Source organism: Aphelocoma coerulescens, chromosome 6, assembly GCF_041296385.1.
Source record: "Aphelocoma coerulescens isolate FSJ_1873_10779 chromosome 6, UR_Acoe_1.0, whole genome shotgun sequence".
Lineage (NCBI taxonomy): Eukaryota > Metazoa > Chordata > Aves > Passeriformes > Corvidae > Aphelocoma > Aphelocoma coerulescens.
The window spans coordinates 25,091,179-25,110,276 of record NC_091020.1 but is presented as its reverse complement, the minus strand read 5'-3'; the positions used below and the strand labels follow the sequence as shown (position 1 = coordinate 25,110,276).

Here is a 19,098-nt window from a genome sequence, read left to right as displayed (position 1 = left end):
AATGTCACAAGGACTAAGTTCTGTAAATTTGTTGTCCTGGTTTTGAGGATGCCAGTAATGCAAATTCTTCTAGTGGCTGGGGAAATTCCAATCCACTAAACACCTGTTGGGTTGTGGATGCTGTTGAGCAAACTGAAAGCGATTTGTTCATTTTCTGCTTGTGGTGTTGCTAAAAGGAAATCCATGTTCCTTACAGGTCTGATGGGTTCTCCAGGCCCACAAGGTCCTCCAGGTGAGTGCTGCATTCCTTTGCTGTGGCATCTAGAGACTGGGGAGAACAAAAACAGAGTGACAGCTTCTCATATTTTTTTCTGCATCAGTGGTGCATTGTGTTGAGTGGGATGAATGAAAACCTCCCATCTCATTTTTTTGCAGGTCCTCCTGGCCTACAAGGATTTAGAGGTGAAGCAGGACTCCCAGGTGCTAAAGGTAACTTTCTCTTCCCCCTGGCAGTTACAGCAGCATTAGCTGAGGTGCTTTTCTGGCATTTCTCTGAGCAGCAGATGTGGTCTGACCATGTCAGATTTTGATTCTGTGGGCAAAGAAAAGCATAAGACCGAGGAAAGGTGAGGCAAAACAAAACTTAGTCAGTGATTGCAAGCAAATATTGAGAAATGTGGGAGACATAGAGGTAATAGAGCAGTCTAAGCGAGGAAAAACAGTGGGATGGATGGAGCTGTGTTAAATAATTTCCTGTTTGAGTTTGTCTGGTAACAGAGAATCTGTATTTCCTGTATGATTTTTCTTGATGCATTAGATGCCTTTCCCTTATGACTTGTTATTACTATTGTTCAATCATCCATGTATCTTTCAGGTGAAAAAGGAGCCAGTGGACCCCCTGGACCCAAAGGTATTTTGCTCAATTAGGTATCTTTTGTGGTTATTTTCTTTAGATTCCTTTAGTTATGGATACTATCCATGCATTTTACCCCAATCCTTGGCTTTTTCTTCTGTGCTCTTGTCAGAAAGCAGACTTTATTTTCTCTGGTGGAAACATTTTACAATGAAGCAATCTCACAGAATCCTTCCCCTTTTTGTACCACAGGTGATCAGGGTGAGAAGGGTTCTCGTGGATTGACAGGTCAGTGAATTGAAATATTAGAGTAGCAGCCTACCTAATAAAAGTATAGCCCAGCCAATCTCAGTTAGCTTTCTGAAACACTAAAATTATGTTAGTGGTTATAGGAGTTTTATTTTTGCACCAGAATTGTAAACAAATAGGTCCCATTCTTGATTCCAGTAATCCTGGTAACAATCTTTGTATTTAGCTCTAGGAAAATCCTCTCTCACATGCCCTGTATGTCACTTGAGCATTCTCATGCCCAGAGACAGTCGTGAATCATGAGGCCTGAATATCCTGTCAATGCTGGTTTTCAGTTGCAAAGCAGCAATTCCTGCTGACAGCATTGTCCAAGAGTTGTTTGATTAATTTCTGTACTATTTTGCTACAGGTGAACAAGGGTCAAGAGGAATGCCTGGACCTCCAGGAGAGCCAGGGGCTAAAGGACCTGTAGGTGGGTACCAGAAAGCAGCTGTATTTATATGTGAGCAATGTCAGTGCCACCCAGATTGTGTCTCTGTGAGGAGAGACAAGGAAGCAACATGGAAGTGGAATCATGCTGGTTGTGATCCTAGGTTTTTCCTTTGGACACCTATGATTAGTCTGTACACTCAGAAAAAATGTCCTACAGTTAAATTTTGAGTGAATGCTTCCTGGATCTTCAGTAACTGCAGCCAAGATTTCTTTCAGATGCAATGTGATGAAAAGCCACTCTTAGGTTTAGGGCTGTGCTCCACTTAGGAGGAGGACAGGACTAGTGTGGTACAGTTTCAGGAGTCCCTGACAATCTCTTTCTTTGGGCAGGACAAGCTGGTCGTGATGGACAGCCAGGTGAAAAAGGTAAGGGCTTCCTTTGAGTGCAGGTACTTTCTGACTTGGCAAGAGGTTGATTTGTAAAAGGGGTGGGAGAAAGATGGCAGCAGATTCATGTTCTGGGATCTTGCTGTCTCAGAACTGTAGAGTCACCATGTAAGCATGGAAGAGACATACAGTGGCTGTAAACTTGTGACAGAGTTACACCTCTCTACAGAGCTCTTCTGTCACTGATGTTCCCTTCCCAGAAACTGATGCTGGAGATGGCCAGTTGGCTGAGAGTACAATAGGCAGAAAGTGCTGCAGGACAACCAAGCTTGAATGGATTGGTAGATTGTATGTCAGTGACTTCTGCCGTGTAAATGGTGATTTTGTCCCTAGGTGAACCTGGTCTTATGGGAATGCCAGGTGCCAGAGGCCCTCCAGGACCCACTGGAGATGCTGGGGAGCCAGGTAAAAGCATACAGAGAACAAAATTGCTTTTTGCTCCATCAGGAACACAGATGTATTTGTCAATTTCCAGTCTTAATTTGAATTCAAGTCTGGCAGAGGATCTCTGTATTCTTAAGGTGGTGATGAAAGGAAAATACTCAGACAATCTAGATCCTTCCTTTATGATCCCAAAATTGCCCACAGTGCAAACATCAGTTGCTATGAGCTGATTCACATACCAGTTGCTAGGCCAGATTCCACCACTTGTGAATTGTGTGCTATAATTTCACATAAATGTAATCTTTTTCTCCCTGTCTATCCTTTTCCCACATGAAATTTTTTAGAGATCTTAAGAGTTTTTGCCTTTTTCTGACAGGTCTTACAGGACCCCAGGGACCGCCAGGTAGGCTTTTCCACCATATTCCAATTTAACACTGACACACTTTGATATGGGCTCAAAAAACCCTTGTAATTTTCCTTCTGTGCTGCTCAGGGCTTCCAAAGTGATATCCCAAGGTTTCTGCATCTCCTTTGGCTTTTGAGAGAGGTTTTATGCTTGATGTGTAATTTTTGAGCAATGCAGGGCTTTTGAGTGTTGAAATTTTGCCTTTTTCCAAAACATAGCGTTTCAGTTCCCTGTGCATCACTGAGAAGTCCTAAGTGGCAGCAGAAACAGAAGGGAGAGGATGTAGCAATAGAGATAGACAGAGGATGTGACATCTGTAAGCAGAGGTGGTTTGGGGGGGCTGTTCATCAGGGAATTTATCCAGGAGCCTCAGGACAGGTACCAGTACCTAAAAGAAGCTACAGGTAAATCTATGAAGCAGTCTCATCATCCAGGGAGCAGTGGAACCAGGGAAGCCCAGGGACACTACCAGCTCAGTCTGTTCCTCCACATGCTTATAAAGTTATCAGGGACCTGCTTATAAAGGCTGAAAGCCAGGGTCTTCAGTAGGGAGCTCCTTCTATAAACCCACAAGTGAAACTCAGCTGGGGTACCTGAAAAACATACAGCAAACAATATTTGCACTAACCATTTTAAATTGTTTGTCTACCTCATATCAGGACTTCCAGGCAACCCAGGCCGACCAGGGGCTAAAGGTGAGTTTTGTTTCTTCCCTAATGCTCATTTTCTCTCTAAGGATTTCATTTTGGCGAGGAGTAGCTGCTCCACTGACCAGTCCCTGGATCAACAGTGGCATCTAGTGGCTTTGGGAAGGGAAGGTTTGAGAAGCACGGTAGCCAAAGCTTCCCTGAATGTACACGGGGGGCAATGAGGCCATCTGCTGAGAGACCTGGCATGCCAGCTCTCCTCTGAGAAAACCTTTGGAGCCCGCTTCTGCCCTGAACACGAGTAAGATGTCTGGTGACTGCAGTGGAAGCCGTGTGCCTGCCTCGGATAAATCTAGGCTATTGCCTATGCTGGCAGATGTAGTGCTTGGAAAGCTGATCAGAGGGTCTCTCTGGATTAGCACAGCTCTCTTGCTTCCCCCCTGACCTTCCTTCTAGTGCTGTGACTTCTCAGACAAGACATCAAAGGCAGAGGGAACAGAAACTACATGCTTGATAATACAATGTTGTTGAGCTTATTATAGATCTTACCCACCCCCCAAAAAAGAAGCTCAACTTTTGTCTCTTTGTTTTCCTAGGAGAACCTGGAGCTCCAGGAAAAGTCATAAGTGCAGGTATGTAGTGCTGTGAGGGGTCACACTTCTGATTTAGGAGGGTTTTCTCTGGGTTTTTTTGTGCTTCTTCAGTTCATCTTGACTGTGTGTCAGACCTGTACCCGGGCTCCCTGTGTCAGGAGAATATCTATGCCATAGATGTGGGATTCCTTCAGCATAGATTTGTTACACATTCACTGGATGTGTGAATATAAGTGTCTGTGTGCAAGTCTATGTGTTTGTTTTTCAGAGGGTTCATCAACTATTACTCTGCCAGGCCCACCAGGTCCCCCAGGCCCACCTGGCCCCACTGGTCCCCCAGGTGTTCCAGGTGAGTACTGATGAGTACAAAGTAGTGATACATCAAATCCAGGGACTAGAATCAAGCTCTTTGGCTGCTCAGGAAGGCAGGCTCGTGTCTAATCCCTTTCCCAGCACTGTTGCTGAAATCAGGAAGTGCTTGTTTTCCAGTCTCAGCTTTGAGCTCAAGGCAGCAGAACTCCCACTCAAGCATCTGTAAAGCTTTCTCACACATGCACTCTGGCTGTGCATGAGCTTGGGCCTCAGACTCCTCTGTCCTAGTCATACACTGCCCTCCAGCATGCTGGTGTCAGGCAGCAGAGTTCCTGAGCCCTGGTTCTCATGGCACTTCTGTGCCTGGAGCTACTCCTGGAGCTGGTTTGGCAGAGCCAGTCTCAGTTTCCAATAGAGAATGCAAGAAGAGGCCTATTGCATTCCTTTTCTGTTGTGGTCAGTGGCATTCTGGTTATTTCCCCAGTCCAAGAAGCACCAAGCATTTTAATTGCCAGATGATGGAAAGTCAAGTAATACATGGGGCATTGATGAATTCATACCCCACAGCAATTCCATTTAGTTGTGTAGAAAAATACATTATTTGATAGTCTCAGTTCTTATAAAAGTCCTATTGATTCTTTTGTGCTATTGTAAAATACAACCAGTAAAATCTAATGAAATTTGGTTTTTTTCCTTTGAAACTAGGTCCTGTTGGACCAGCTGGTCTCCCTGGACAGCAAGGTACCATTTTCCTTCAGCTTTGATTATGCTTCTTAAGAGAAAGGAATTCATTAGTTTTCCTTTGTTTCTAATTCTCTAAGCCCTTGGCACATTCCCTCTCCCTTTTGTTCTCAGATTTCTTCTTTCAGTTCATTTTGTTGCATTATTTGGCTTAATTAATCTTGTAAAGAATTTCTATCATTTTTTTTTTGTTTTCCCAGGGGAAGAAGGGGGGGTGGTAAGAGGGTGATAAGAGCCAGTGTAATGTGGATACTGCAAATGTCTTTTTTTTCTTATGCTATTTTTCCTGTGGGCTGGTATTTCTAAGGCACTTCTTAAGTGCAGTTACCTTTCTGTGATAGGGGACATAGCCCAGCTGGATACCTCCTACCATTTTGAAAGGCAGGAGAACAAACTGGAGCCAAATTGGGATTAATGTCACTATGGAAGCACTGCCAGTTGGGCAGACATCTGTTTGGAAGGGCCTGAACAGAGCTGACCCCTAAGAACCTTCATTAGCTGGTTTTTTATGATCCTGTTAGAGCAAACTGGACAGTAATTTCCATATTTGAATGCAGTGTTCCTCAGATCTGGGGACTGAGTTCATGCTCCCAGTTCTCATAAGAAAGGTCCAAACCTCTTGTTGGAGTAGGTACAAAATGCCACCCTCTCTGTTACATAAATCCCTTTCTCTGTTGATTTTTTTTTTTCCTGGAAAAAGGTCCACGGGGTGAGAAAGGATCCCCAGGTGAAGCTGTGATAGAAACCATCAGAACAGAAGTCTCATCATTAGCATCTCAAAGTGAGTGACCCTGCCTTTCCACTCCTTTGCTCGGAGATAGGTCAGAGCCTCAAGGCCTGCTCACAGCTACCAGGAGATGCACCTAACTCTTTCTGCTCAGTGTGACATGGGGCAAGTGTCTGTGTGTCTGTGTGTCTGTGTGTCTGTGTGTCTGTGTGTTTGGTGGTGTGTCTGCAATGCCAGCTACCTCTTCAGCTACCTCTACAGCCCTCTGTGCATCCTGAAGTCCTTTCAAAAGGAGGCACATGGCATCAAGCCCATGTCACAGAGAGGGAAGCTGAGGAATGGTGACTGCTGAGCAGCCACTAACAGGGGAAATACTCACAGAGCTGAGAACTTTCAGCCACTGAGTTCACACAGGGCAGTTCCTTGTACAATGTGAACATGGAGCTATCTGTACGAGGAGAACCACTTTGAAAAGGCATGTAATCTAACCAACAGGAATAATCTCTCTTCAAATTAAAGGATGAATTCACAGGGGAATAAATAAATTTTAAGATGAAAAAAATTTAACATTTTGTAAAATTTTTAAATATTAAGATGAAAATAAATGGAGCAGAACAGAATGGTTTATGAACATCCCAAGAAAAGTGCTTGCTCTGTGCAACACTAGATGTGTGATGCACTTAGAGTCGGTATTCCTAGGATCTGGGACCTCTGCAAGTTTGCAGCAACATAGAAGAGGCCATAAAATTATAAATGATCCTTGCCTGATCACCATCTGAATGGGGCCATGTAGATTCAGACCATGCTTCAGTACTATCCAATTCCTCATTCAGGAGTCTTGGCTCTCAGCATCACTGACCTTTGAGTTTGTGCCTCAGCTTGGAGGTGAGGGTACATCTCACAGTACAATTAAGATAACGCAGTGCAGCTACTTGTTAAATAATGTCTGTGTTATGTTCTGCCCCCAAAACTTGCCTCTTTTAAAGAATCTTTCATCTCCTTGAAAGTGCTTTCCCTCCTTTGAGTCCTTTTCTCTTTCTCTCAACAACCATTGCTCTCCTCCGTGTTTCCAATTGCTGCCATCCTGCTCAGCGCTGTATTTTGCTTTATGTCCTCACCAAACACATCTCTCCTCTCCCTCCTCTGCTTCATCTTTGGCTTAGATCACCCAGGTCCTGTCTTAGTCCACCTTTGACTGTAAGAGCTTCTAACAGCAATATATTGACAGTTTCCATAGCAGCAGTAGTTCCATAGCAACAATTTTCCCTTGTTTGTGTTTCTCTTTTGCACAGTGCTGGGAGATTTGCAAGGGCGAGCAGGACCACCAGGTCCCCCTGGACCACCAGGTATGTCACATACAGAGCTCAGTACGTAAGCTGGGGGATTCTCACACAACATGGCACATTTCTGGGTCATGCAGTATGCTGAGTAAATATTCTCTAATACTCCTGTTTCTTTTGTCATCAGGTGAATCTGTGCAGGGACCCCCTGGACCTCGTGGTCCCCCAGGTAAGAGCTTGTTCCTCTGAAACCAAATTGGAAAGTGATAGGTTTTTTCCAAGGCCTAGGGCTGGAAGCAGAATGTTACATAATGGGTTCATATCAACACAATTTCACTGCAGCAAGATGCTGCTCAACAAAGGACATTTACTTTGGCAGAGATTTCTAGCCAGAGTATTAATTAGTAAAAGCCATACCTTTTGGGAAGACACTCAAAGTTTTCAAGTTGCCAAAGGAAGTAACTGCAATTAATTCCATATTTACTTCTTACTTGTCCAGCCTTAACTTTCAACTGCAGACAGATGGGGAGGTTCTTATCATGAGAAACATATCCCCATGTGCCATCCTGTAACACAGACTTCCCTTTTGCAGCCAGGACAGGGAAGCTGTGGGAGGACATGTGACAGGAGCAGAACCCCATTCCTTGCTCTCTGCTCAGTAGGAAACGGGAGCAGGTTGGGTGTGTGACAGGATAGGCCCGCAGTACCACAGAGTAAGGAGTTTCTCTGTCCTTTTCTGCTGCAGTGGCAAATGATAGTGAAAAGTAACTATCAGGGATAGATGCGTGAAGAAAACGGTGGTAAGAGCTTACATTGGGAAATACTCATGCTAAGGCTGTGGCTGGAGACGTCGCAGCTCTTACGTGCACTAACTTACATTGCTGAGGTTGATCCTTCCTGAAGCCTTTCTGTGTCCCTTTTGCCTAGGAGAGGGATTGCCAGGACCTCCGGGCCCACCAGGGAGACCAGGATCATCCATGTCCACCTCAGGTAGGCTCTTGGCACTCATTCCCTCACCTGGTTCTAGGAATGTTTGATTGGGGTTCCAGAGAGCACATACATGGCTAGGACCAAGTGGAGCCAGAGAAACCTTGTGTCATGTTCTGTTGGATGTCATGAAGAAATCTCTTTGTTTGAATTGCAGAAGCATTCTTCACAGGCCCACCGGGTCCACCAGGACCACCAGGCCCGAAGGGAGACCAAGGTGGGTATATCCTGTTGCCTCACCAAAGTGCTAGAGGGATCTCAGCACCTTAGACTGAAAAGAAGGAAGGGCTTATGAGCATAAAGTTCTGCCTTTCTATGTCTGCAAGAAAGGTAGCCCAGTTGTCATTAAGTAGGACTCCTGTCTGCTATAAAACAAGTCAGTCTTTATCAAAGAAATTTGTTAGCCTCCAGTACTGGTGTCAAGGCAGTCACTGTATTCAGATCCCAACTTTGCAAGCCCATTAGACTCAAGAATATTCAGAGCTTCAGATTTGCTGTTGAAGGGGGCAGCCTTTTTGCAGAATGCACTGTGGACTAAGTCTGCACTGAGGTGGCCCTGTAAAGTGTAGCTCAGCTCTCAGCTGGCAGGGAAGCATGGACCTGCTCCCTTTACCCATTGCTCCCCTACAAATTGAAGGCCAAGATGATATGCTGCAGTGTGGGCTGGGATGTTGCTGATGAGAATAAAGCAAATCCTAACACCATTCCTCTGCTCCCCTGTTCACAGGTGAACGAGGTCCACGGGGATTCACAGGTAAGGAGGCTTCCAGTAGATATCAGTGGGTTTCAGGGTAGCTTGCCTGGGTATATGACTGCTCCTCCATTTCTGTGTCTCATGCAGGAGAACCGGGTAATCCTGGCATTTCAGCATTCTCCTCCCACGGTCAGTCTGTGCCCCCTTTCCTCCTTTGAGTTCATTGTCCCTAGGCTGAAATCAGGGGCCAAAATCCTGCTCTATTCAGTCTAACTTAATTTTAGTGGAGCCAAGATTTTGTCCACATACTTTATTCCTATAAATCTCCGACTCTCTTTCTGCAACAGCAGGTGAAAGAGTCACCATACAAGGACCCCCAGGCCCACCAGGCCCGCCTGGACCAAAAGGTGAAGTTAAAAATCTTTCTTTCTTTGGGGATGGCCTCACACGTCCAAGCATGGTTGAGACTAAAGGATGGAACAACACGGTCCTTTTGGAACTAGTGCTGTGCTCACCCCTGCCTTTTCAGGCAAAGCAGAATTCAGGCTCACAGAATTGCTGTGAGCACAAGGTGCTTGACCAGGTCACAGAAGGCTCAGGAAGGCCGCCATGGCCTCTTCCTTATGCTCTTTCCCGACAAGCTGTCATTCAAGAAGTCATTGCAAGGGCTGGTAGTTGCTTCTCTGACGACATGTAGCTCAACTGCTTCACATGACCAAGTATGCAACATGCAGTCACACCCATTACAACTGTCTGTCTCCCTCACTCTTTTCCAGGTGATGCAGGTGTCCCAGGCGCACCTGGCATCCCAGGAGCATCTCGAGGTAAGAGGCCAGGCCGTAATTGCTCTTAATAAGGAATGCTGATATCCTGGTGGAGACTTTGAAAAAGCTCGTTTGACTTTTACCAGTGTGTGTTCCAACCTAATGCTGATGGGATTTGTGTTCAAAACCTCTTTTTGCGCAGCTTGCCTTAAATCAGAAAATTTAAGAAATTACGGTTTTCTTTTTCCAGCTCACTGGGAATCCTTTAAGCCAGAGTTTTGCCTCTGTGTAAACAGGTTCTTGAACTGGTGCTGCCCAGGCTGACTGGGATTGGGAGCAGCAGGGCAGTGAGGTTAGACTAATGAGTTTGTGCTATGATCTCCATCTGTATTCTGCACAGCACTGCACTCTAGTGCACAAACCCACCAGGTCTGCCTGTACAAAGCCAGGAATGTCTTTGGACTCAGCCCTGCATGGGCTGAATTATAAGATGCTGAATTAATTGAAGACATTATACTGCCAAGTAGCTCATGCTCAGACTGTATTTAAAGATGCAGGGGAAGCCCCTCCATATTCCATTTCCAAAGGTCTTTCCAGACCTGTGGGAACGGCTTAAAGCAAGTACACTTTACTATCACTTGGTCTAATGCAACTGTGCCAAAAACATTCCTTCTTCTTACAATGCTTTCTGTAGGTGGATCCAGACAAATTCAGGGACCCCCAGGACCTCCTGGGCCACCCGGTCCTCCTGGCCCAAGTGGAGGTTCATCTCAAGAGATTCAGCAGTATATCACTGACTACCTGAAGAGTGAGTATAATGAAATTTTTGCTGTGGGTCAGAAGTTGCATGCCTATCTCTCTTTTGCTCCCTAAGCCCTTGTCCCTCTTCTTTTAGAAACAGCAGCTCTGCTACTCTGGGCTTATTTCTGCTGAATACTGTGAAGTGCTGTTGCCCACTGTGGCCTCTGCAGAACTGTCCTTCTGTTGTCCTGCTCTTTGTCAGTGGAAGAATGTCTGTGGATATGGTCAGTCTTCCCTCTTAGTGACGTGGGCATATCTTGGGACTTTCTATGTAGGTGACAACGTCAGACATTATTTGACTGGTGCCCAAGGCCCACCAGGCCCTCCAGGCCCACCTGGACTTATCACCACTGCAGATGGGGTGACCTTGGATTATGCAGAGCTGGCTACCCGTGTCATGAGCTATATGACAAGTAAGCACCATGTTCGTAAACTCTGTACTGAGTCAGGCCCTCAGCTGAGCTTGTGAAGCACCTAGGAGGTGAGAACAAGAGGAGAAACAAGTCATTAAATAGCAGCACCCCAACCAGGTTATTCATCTTCAGCAGTCTAGGCCCAGGACTCCACTTAGCTGAGGTGTCCTCTTAGCCTTGTCCTATTTTAATGGGTAGATTAACTAGCAGTTGCTGCTGTTAAAAAAGTCTCATACTAAACATTTGCTGTTAGACCCTTTAACACCCCCAAGACCCAAACAGAGGTGGCTTTATTTAGTATATGTGGTCTTAAGTATTCTGGGGTTGTCTTGTGTGCTTGGGGCCCTCCTAAAGTAGATGAAATTCCCAAAGCTTTTGGAATCTCAACCAGAAATGCACAGAGCACACAGCTTTGGAGATGACCAGGATGTGTGAGATAGCAGCTGTTCCATAGCTGGGGGCATGCGAAGGCCATGCTACCAGTTAATTAATTCATCTTTTCTTTGTCCCTTCCTGACCCCTCCTTACCTTTTGTCTTACCCTGCCTGATGTAAAACCTTTTCATTCCCACAGGCTCTTCAGGTCGCTATGAGTCATTTTCTAGCTCAGTATCAACTACATCCATTTTGTACCAAGAACTTTTGGATCTGCTGCAGAGTGAGTGACCCTCAAGGGAAACACGGGATTGGGGCTAAATCATCTCATCATCCTGGAGAGCTGTCTTTCCTTTCCAGTCTCCAGTCTGCAACTGGAGTTACCTGCAGCTGCTTAAAAGTGTTCTTCTTTCCAGCTCCCCCCATGCTCCCCCCATGGCCTTGCTATGTTGTTGTTCTTAAGGTGAGGGGGATCCTCAACTCTGTATTCTTTTCTACACACACTGTTACTGTGGTCTGACAGGTAAATCTCCAGGATGTCATTTGTCTGTCCCTGAAGGTGTTGATGATGCTGGCCAGCACTGTGCTCCAAATGGCTACTGAATTGCCACAAAGCTCAGCGTGGTCTTTCCCAGCTGAGCTGCTTTTCATTCCCTTTACCCAAGAAGTTGTCCAGGGTGTCCTGAAAAAAACAGAGCACAAGGAATCCAAATTCTCATCCTCCTCACACCCTTATTATAGGAGGTTCCCAGCCTTTTCACAAATGTTTCTGGCACCATATACAGGACAATTCACTCAGAAAAGCGGGAGGAAAGGAGCTTTGCATCCATAGGTTTTGATGGTCTCCCTAGTGGTGGGGGCTCAGCTCATGGGCTGGGAACTTCTCACACTTGGTGTCTGTGCAGCAGCTGGGCAGCCTTAAAAGATGCATTTTTTCATTTCTAGGAGAAGAAATTCGTCAGTATCTCATTGGACCTCGGGGCCCACCGGGACCTCCTGGGCCAGGAGGAGATGGAATGTCTCTGTCACTGGATTATGATGAGCTGACCAGGAGGTTTATCAGCTACTTGTCAAGTAATGGTTTTATTAGTGTGTTTCCCTCTGCTCCTTTGGGAACCCAGCACAAAGCTCATGCTGTTAGTTGGTAGAAACTATTCCAGTGCTGACTGTGTGAATCCCTGTGTACAGAGACCTCCTCACAGGGACTGTGAGAGACTTGGAAGAGAACAAAGATACCCTGTAGCTAAGATAACATCCACAGACTAGTAATGAATCCTTTCTTTGTTAAAAATTGAGTTTAGGACTATAATTTCATCTCAGACATCTTAGAAGTCCCATCAACATCTTTAAGTGCCTTTCTAACCCTTATCTCTGTGGTCAGGATATATCTCCCTGTGAAGGAGTTGGTCTGTGCCTACTTTGTGTCAAGGCAGCTCAGGCAACAAACTCTTAGAAGTTTAAAGTTATTTGAAGCAAATTCCACATCTCTGCTTCATTTTCCCATCAGTGAAGGGGTGATATGGCATATAAGAACTGTTGGACAGAGAGGACTCTTTGAGCATCCCCCGTAGCAGTGCTAAAATGCCTAATCCTGGTAGCTGCAACTATCTGCTTAAAAACACAGCCGGGTCCATGCTCAGTTTCTCTGAACTGCTCTTTGTGCCCAGATCTCACTAGTGGACTGCTCCTAAGATGGAGGGAATTTCCAGGAGGAAACTGCAGTTTAATGGCAGCACCCCAATTGCTCAAGCAGGACAGCTGCATTTTATTATCAGGGACATTTCATTAAAGCAAGTCACAAAGTGCAGTGTTGCCCCAGAGCTGCAGACACAGGGAGAGCAGCACATCCATCAGCCTGTGGGTCACCCCTGAGCTACAAGTCCAGGGGTGCCCCCACCCCATCACGGGTTCATGAGGTGCAGAGCTTTTGCCAGGAATAGAGGCCTGCTGTCTGCCTGTCTGTGGGTGTTCTTGTGTTGGAATTCTCAGGGCAAACTCACAAGTCCAGAAGGTTTGAGCTCTGGCTCCCTGCACAACCTGCTGATGGGAGCACTCCACTCTGCAGGAGCCCCTCCTGCATTGCCCATGAACAAGCCCTGCATCTTGTGTGCTCACACTGTAGCAGCCTGTTCTGATAATGTGGATCTGTTTGATTTTGCAGATTCTGGGATGAGCATTGGACTCCCTGGACCACCTGGGCCTCCAGGGACACCTGGTATATCTTACAGTGACCTGATAGCATACCTGCGAAGTAAGCCAACTTCTATACTCCCCTGCCATGGGGCTCTACATGCCCCCAGGATCTTTTTTACAGCCTTAGAATTTCCCTTTTTGGCCATCATCACAAATAACCCTCTGATGGCCCTTTGTCCTTAGCAGCACTGCAGGCCTCTGCTGGCACCTGCACACTCCACAGGGGGCTGCAGCTGGATCACCATGCTCCTGTGAGGAGCAACAGCAGTGGGGCTGTCTTGGAGATGGGCATGAAGGAACTCTTTGTTGTATACAAACTCTGCAGCATAGAGGCATCATTTCTTATGCCACTCTTTAAAAGTATATTTTAAAAATAGGGACTTAATTGTCTTTGGAATCACCTGACTTTCCAATGTCACATGCACCTCACTTCTCTACATGCAGAGAAGTGAGGTGCACCAGGAAGGCTGCACCCAAAGGTGCTGGAGAGAAAAAAAGCCTTATACTTGTCTGTATCTGGCATAACCTGCATTGTCAAGGAACATTCATCAGGGTTATGGTTGTTTGGGTGACTTATTTTCTTCCCTTGTGTCTTACAGACTCTGAATTCAGTGGTGTTGTTGGACCCCCTGGTCCTGCAGGGCCCCCAGGACCTCCAGGGATCCCTGGATCACCAGGCACCTCTCTTGAGGATGTCTCTGCCTACCTACAAAGTAAGCACTTGTGTTTCTCACAGCTGGCGCTTGTGTTTCTCACAGCTGGCAGGGATATTCTGTTTGTAGATGCTGGAGGGACTGAGGCTGAGATTTAGCGTAGCAGGGATGTGACTGCCCACTGGGAACAAAGTCACTGTAAAGAAAAAAATCTTATCAATGTAATCTGTAAAGGGATGGAAGTCGGGATTGGAGCCTTTAAGCCTCCAAAATCCCCAGACACGCACAATTTCCTTGTCCTCTCACTAAAGGAAAGTAATTCTTCCTCTCTGTCAAGATGTTGGATACTCTTCCCTGTCTGGAGTCCGGGGCCCACCTGGCCCTCCTGGCCCTCCAGGACCACCAGGCTTCTCTGGAACTGGCCTCCTGTCCTATGCTGACATCACCCACAGCGACGAGTTCAGGAGTGAGCTGATCCAGTACCTGAAGAGTAAGAGGACACCATCCATCCTCCCTGCACGTATCCCAAGCCATACTTTGCCTTATGTAGATGACTGGCTCTGCCACAGCTGAGACATTCCTGTAGGAGCCTTCTGTGAACTGGGGCTGCAGCAACACCTTCCCTCTGTAGCCAGGTCTGTGCAGGACTGTGCTGCACCCTGTAGGCTTTTCTCCTCTCAGTCCAACTGCCAGCCAAAGTCTGTGTTGTGAGACGGCAGGGACAGGCACTGGGTAACTACAACTGGCCTGTGCTGAACAGTGAGTCCCCAGTAAGGTCACCAGCAGAGTTTTGCTATGGGAGAAGCATTTTCTTTGGCAAGCATCTGCCCAGAGAGCCATGGAAAATGGAGGGTTTGGAAGGTGGCACTGAGCCAGCTGTGAAGCACCAGTGGTCTGAGCTCATCCTGGCAAGTTATCCAGGGCAGTCTTTGAAAAACACCTCAGTTTTAGCAAACTGTTCACAGAATGGCTCTTTTGGCAGAAGTGCTGAAATTGGCCTGAGGAGTGCACCCTTCTGCAAAATCATTGGGCGTGCTCCCAAGATTGGGCACACAAAATTGTGGAAGAGATGGGAAGGAGGAGGGTGTCATGCCATCTGTAGATTCCAAGGTTGACATGTGCCTGCTGCCTGAGAAATGGCACTGGATGAGGGTCACTGCAATGGTTGGTGGGACAGAACTTCACACTTCACTCTTCATTCAGGTGGTACCACAGGACCTCTGCCAAGCTCAGTGTCCCTGAAGTTCCCCCCTTGTATTTTGCAGGTGATGAAATTCGAAGCTACATCTCAGGACCCCCTGGGCCCCCTGGGCCACAGGGACCACCAGGACCCAAAGGAGACAGTGGCTTGGTGTCTGGGTCTATGTCTTCCTCATACCAAGGGTTACGAGCTTCTGAGCACTTGCATGGAGGGTCCCTTGGTGCTGAGGGCTCCCACAGGGGCTCACTGGGCTCAGGCAGCTCGTATGGCAGCTCCATGAGCAGCATGTCCTCTTACCACGCCTCAGTGGGCAGCGATGGCACTTACGATGCCTCCATGGGCACTGATGGGTCCTTCGATGGGCTGCTGACAGAGGAGGAATCACACAGGAGATCAGCAGGGTCGAGCAGATCCTTCAGCAACTCCTTCTCTGGTTCCCTGGATTACGACAAGCTGGCACTCCGTGTGTCAGAGAGCCTGCAGAGTGAGTGCAATGCCTGCTCATCCTGACCCTCCCTATCCCAGCCTACAACTCCAAATCCCCTGTGCCTGGTCACGCTCTTCACTTCCCTCCCTTTCTTGCTGCCTACAGCTCTCCCTTACACCTTCTGCTTCAGCATCCAGCCACAGTTCTCCCAGAGCTTCTTTCAAATGATATCTTTAATTCTGCAGGCCGAGGTATTCTCCAGGACCTGATGGCTTACACTGCACAGGGACCCGCAGGTCCCCCAGGCCCTCCTGGTCCCCCTGGCATCAGCAAGGTCTTTGCAGCCTATGGCAATGTCACCGCAGACCTCATGGACTTCTTTAGAAGTAAGTTTCATTTTGACTTGGCGTTTCTGGCTTATGCATATGCAATCTCCCTGACCTCTCACAGACCTACTGATCTTTTCACCTTTGCACACTACAAAAGTCAAGGTGCAGAGTTGAAGGTGGATGGTCTTTCCATCTCCTTCCTCCCTTGCTGGAGAGGTGCAGTCTTATCATTAGGAAGGACATCAGTTTTTCCCACTATTTGTAGGAAACTCATCCCAAACCCTGAAGGCCTCTGTGCTTACAACCTTTGTGGCCCATTTTAACATGGCTTGGCTGGCACACATACAGAAACATGAGCCAGTTGCTCACTCTGCTCTCAGATTCCCCACCCTGAGTGTGGGCCAGCTCCAGCCCTAGTGACAGCCAGGACACACAGAGAGAGTGACAGAGCAGTGCTGGTGAAATGACATCACAGCCTGTCCTTGGGACTTTGTTGGGACCAAAACCATTTTTAAAAATGATGCTGTCAGTCTATTCCCATCTAACCAAGAGAAATGTCCTTCCAGTGTGACTCACAGCTTCTCTGAGTGGGCAGTGGTTTGTCCCACTCATTCACTCTCTCCTTCATTTCCCTCTCCAGCACATGGTGCCATCCAGGGGCCAGCCGGTGAAAAGGGGGAGAGGGGTTATCCTGGACCCAAAGGTAAGGCTTGCCATCCTTTCCCTCTTCAGCCCTGTGATGCCCAGGAAGCAGCACTGTGACCACAGAGGTCTCAGCACTGCTCGAGGTCACACCCTCTCACAGTGAAGGTGGCACCTTCAGGATCTCAGCCAAAACATCATCCTGACTTGGTCTCCCTTCCCCTGGCCTATCCCTGTCTGTGGGTCACTTGTGCTCAAGGACAAACTTGGTCTTCTTGTTCCTTCAGGTGACCCTGGGCCAATGGGCCCACCAGGACGACATGGGCACAGGGGACCAAAAGGAGAGAAGGGAGAGAAAGGTAGGAACACGTGCCATCCCCAGGAGAGCAGGGTTTGACTATCAAGGAGTGGCACCAGCCCGTCCCTGGGAATAGCTGGAAAACACAGCCCCAGTTTTTTGGTTTGGATCTTTTGTCTTTTTACATGAACTTTCCAATTAACCCTCCTTTTGACTTTCTTGTCCCCAGGTGAACAAGCGTATGTTGGCAGAAGAAAAAGAAGAAGCATTGGTGTTTAAGGAAAGAGGTAGCTCAGTTCTGCACAGGGCAGCGTTCCCAGCAGCCTGTAGAGAATTAGCCTGAGTCTTCACTGCCTTGATGCTAAAACATCCTCACCGCTCAGCTGACCCCTTAGAGTTGATAATTCAGATCTGAATGTCTCTTGTGTGTGTCCAGCATGGCCCTAGTGTGGGTGTTTGCTCCTGTTACTGATGTTTGGCTTCATGCCCCTGAGCTCCTAGGCTGATGTCCTTGGGCTGACAAGGGCTTCCTGTCTCACCTAGTCCAGGCTTCTTGTACTACTCCCAGATATGTAAAAACCTGTTTTTTTAACAACTATCCAACTATGCAGCAAAAAGAAAAAACAGAAAACAATCCCATCCTCACCAAATGCATGGTTTGTCAGGGATCAGATGTAGCTCACAAGGCCCCATAAGAAACCCTGTGACTAAGCTTGCACTGCCCTGGGATTCCCTCTCCACAAGCTCTGCCAGCCCTAAGTGGAGCCCGTTTACAGCAGCATAGTGAGACAAACATGCACGGGGACTGAACTGAAGCACTTTTGAACGTAATTTGTTTATCTTTTAAAAATATTTTTGTATTTTTTCTGGTTTTTTAAACACTGGTAAAAAATAATCTTTAATGTAAACAGCCCAATTAAAGTGTTTTTAACCCCATCCCTGAACTACTCAGGATGGCTGTTCTGTGCTTGCAGGCTGTTGTGGGGCAAGGTGAGGCACCTGAGATGGGTCTGAGGTATAATGGTAAATACAATGGCACAACATTAAATACTTTCTATATTCAGTTATTTCAAACATTGTACATCGTCCCCTTTACTCACAATTGTACAAACCACTTGTATTTCATGCAAGTTTTCCATCAACAAAACGGAGGCATTCTCAGCAAACTGTGATTTTATTGTATTTACAGCAGAATTATTACAATATTCTACAGAAAGCCATGAAATCAAATTACTTTGAAAAACAAGACAAAAAAAATCCCAAAACTGTTGTATGGCTGCTACTGCAAGTTCACTTCCACGAGCTGTACAGAGACCCTTAGCCAATTACTCATCAATCTCATGATTTTTGGTTGCTTTCTATAAGGCAAAAATAACTTGGTTTGCAGTTAACACAAAACATTCAACAAACTGCTGGGAGAACACGAGGCTGGCAGTGCCTCAGGCGTGTGTTTTGTCACAGGATGCTCCTGCTCTGCTTGGCTTCTTGACAGAAAATGGGGTGACAATTCAACATTAGATGCCACTCAATGTCCCTTTCTAGTTTCTGTTCTTTCCACCATTTTAGGACTGATTCTCATTACCAAAGAGGCTTTACCACCTAATTGTAGTTGTGGAAGATTCTGTTAAATCAGGATAACCCTGGGCTCAGCCACTCTCTTCTGCTTTCAGTACAGAGGAAGCACATGAGCCCTTTCTCATGGGTTGGGCTGAGCTTAAGGGGTTTTCCTCTGGCACCACCCACTGCCTGAATGCCAGATGTGCAAAGGAGCTACAGAAACAAAGCACGAGGACTGAGATGGAGAAGGGGGATGCAGAACAAGTAAAAGTTCTGTAAAAGAAACACCATAATTTCCTTTGTATTCTCCTTCCCTTTATCTGTTCTCATCTTTCCCAAGACTGAGAAATGATGGGGGATCCTGGCCTTGGCTTGCCTGTGAATGAGGAAGGTTAATTCTCTCTGATCTTACTTCAACTGCTGTGAAGATGGCAGAGGCAGTCTGGGAATGGGAAATTTGCATGGACACATAAATGCAAGGAAGTTTCAGAGATCCAGAAGTACAGATTTTGATGTAAAATGACCAGAGTGTAAATGCTACCATAGAGAACTTATCTACACAGCGATGGTCCTAAACACTCCTCCCTGCCCTTTCCTCCAACCACCAGAGAGTCACTATCCTCAAACTTGCCCATCTTCCCCACAGCCGATGATCCAAGAAGCAGAAGATCAGTGGAAGCAACTAGCACTGAGCTTATTTGTACATTTCAGTTTTCAGCAAGGATGTATTTCTGAGGTCCTGGGAGCTGCAGCT

General features: G+C 46.7%; 1 protein-coding gene across 1 annotated transcript in view; it reads left to right on the top strand.

Annotated features, from left to right (window-relative positions):
• Nucleotides 1-19,032, top strand: part of COL17A1 (collagen type XVII alpha 1 chain) — a 36,100-nt gene extending 17,068 nt beyond the window's left edge. Inside the window, exons 24-56 of the mRNA XM_069019963.1 lie at nt 197-232; nt 376-429; nt 815-850; nt 1,046-1,081; nt 1,452-1,514; nt 1,865-1,900; nt 2,255-2,326; nt 2,682-2,708; nt 3,371-3,406; nt 3,955-3,990; nt 4,220-4,300; nt 4,969-5,004; nt 5,705-5,785; nt 7,024-7,077; nt 7,199-7,240; nt 7,939-8,001; nt 8,156-8,215; nt 8,726-8,752; nt 8,840-8,881; nt 9,040-9,099; nt 9,469-9,516; nt 10,151-10,264; nt 10,533-10,670; nt 11,244-11,327; nt 11,990-12,118; nt 13,206-13,295; nt 13,837-13,950; nt 14,228-14,380; nt 15,156-15,575; nt 15,764-15,904; nt 16,488-16,550; nt 16,777-16,848; nt 17,017-19,032. Of these exons, the coding sequence (XP_068876064.1) occupies nt 197-232; nt 376-429; nt 815-850; nt 1,046-1,081; nt 1,452-1,514; nt 1,865-1,900; nt 2,255-2,326; nt 2,682-2,708; nt 3,371-3,406; nt 3,955-3,990; nt 4,220-4,300; nt 4,969-5,004; nt 5,705-5,785; nt 7,024-7,077; nt 7,199-7,240; nt 7,939-8,001; nt 8,156-8,215; nt 8,726-8,752; nt 8,840-8,881; nt 9,040-9,099; nt 9,469-9,516; nt 10,151-10,264; nt 10,533-10,670; nt 11,244-11,327; nt 11,990-12,118; nt 13,206-13,295; nt 13,837-13,950; nt 14,228-14,380; nt 15,156-15,575; nt 15,764-15,904; nt 16,488-16,550; nt 16,777-16,848; nt 17,017-17,066 (2,594 nt within the window). The 3' untranslated portion in view covers nt 17,067-19,032. The remainder of the gene's footprint in view (nt 1-196; nt 233-375; nt 430-814; nt 851-1,045; nt 1,082-1,451; nt 1,515-1,864; nt 1,901-2,254; nt 2,327-2,681; nt 2,709-3,370; nt 3,407-3,954; nt 3,991-4,219; nt 4,301-4,968; nt 5,005-5,704; nt 5,786-7,023; nt 7,078-7,198; nt 7,241-7,938; nt 8,002-8,155; nt 8,216-8,725; nt 8,753-8,839; nt 8,882-9,039; nt 9,100-9,468; nt 9,517-10,150; nt 10,265-10,532; nt 10,671-11,243; nt 11,328-11,989; nt 12,119-13,205; nt 13,296-13,836; nt 13,951-14,227; nt 14,381-15,155; nt 15,576-15,763; nt 15,905-16,487; nt 16,551-16,776; nt 16,849-17,016) is intronic.
• Nucleotides 19,033-19,098: the final 66 nt, after the last annotated feature.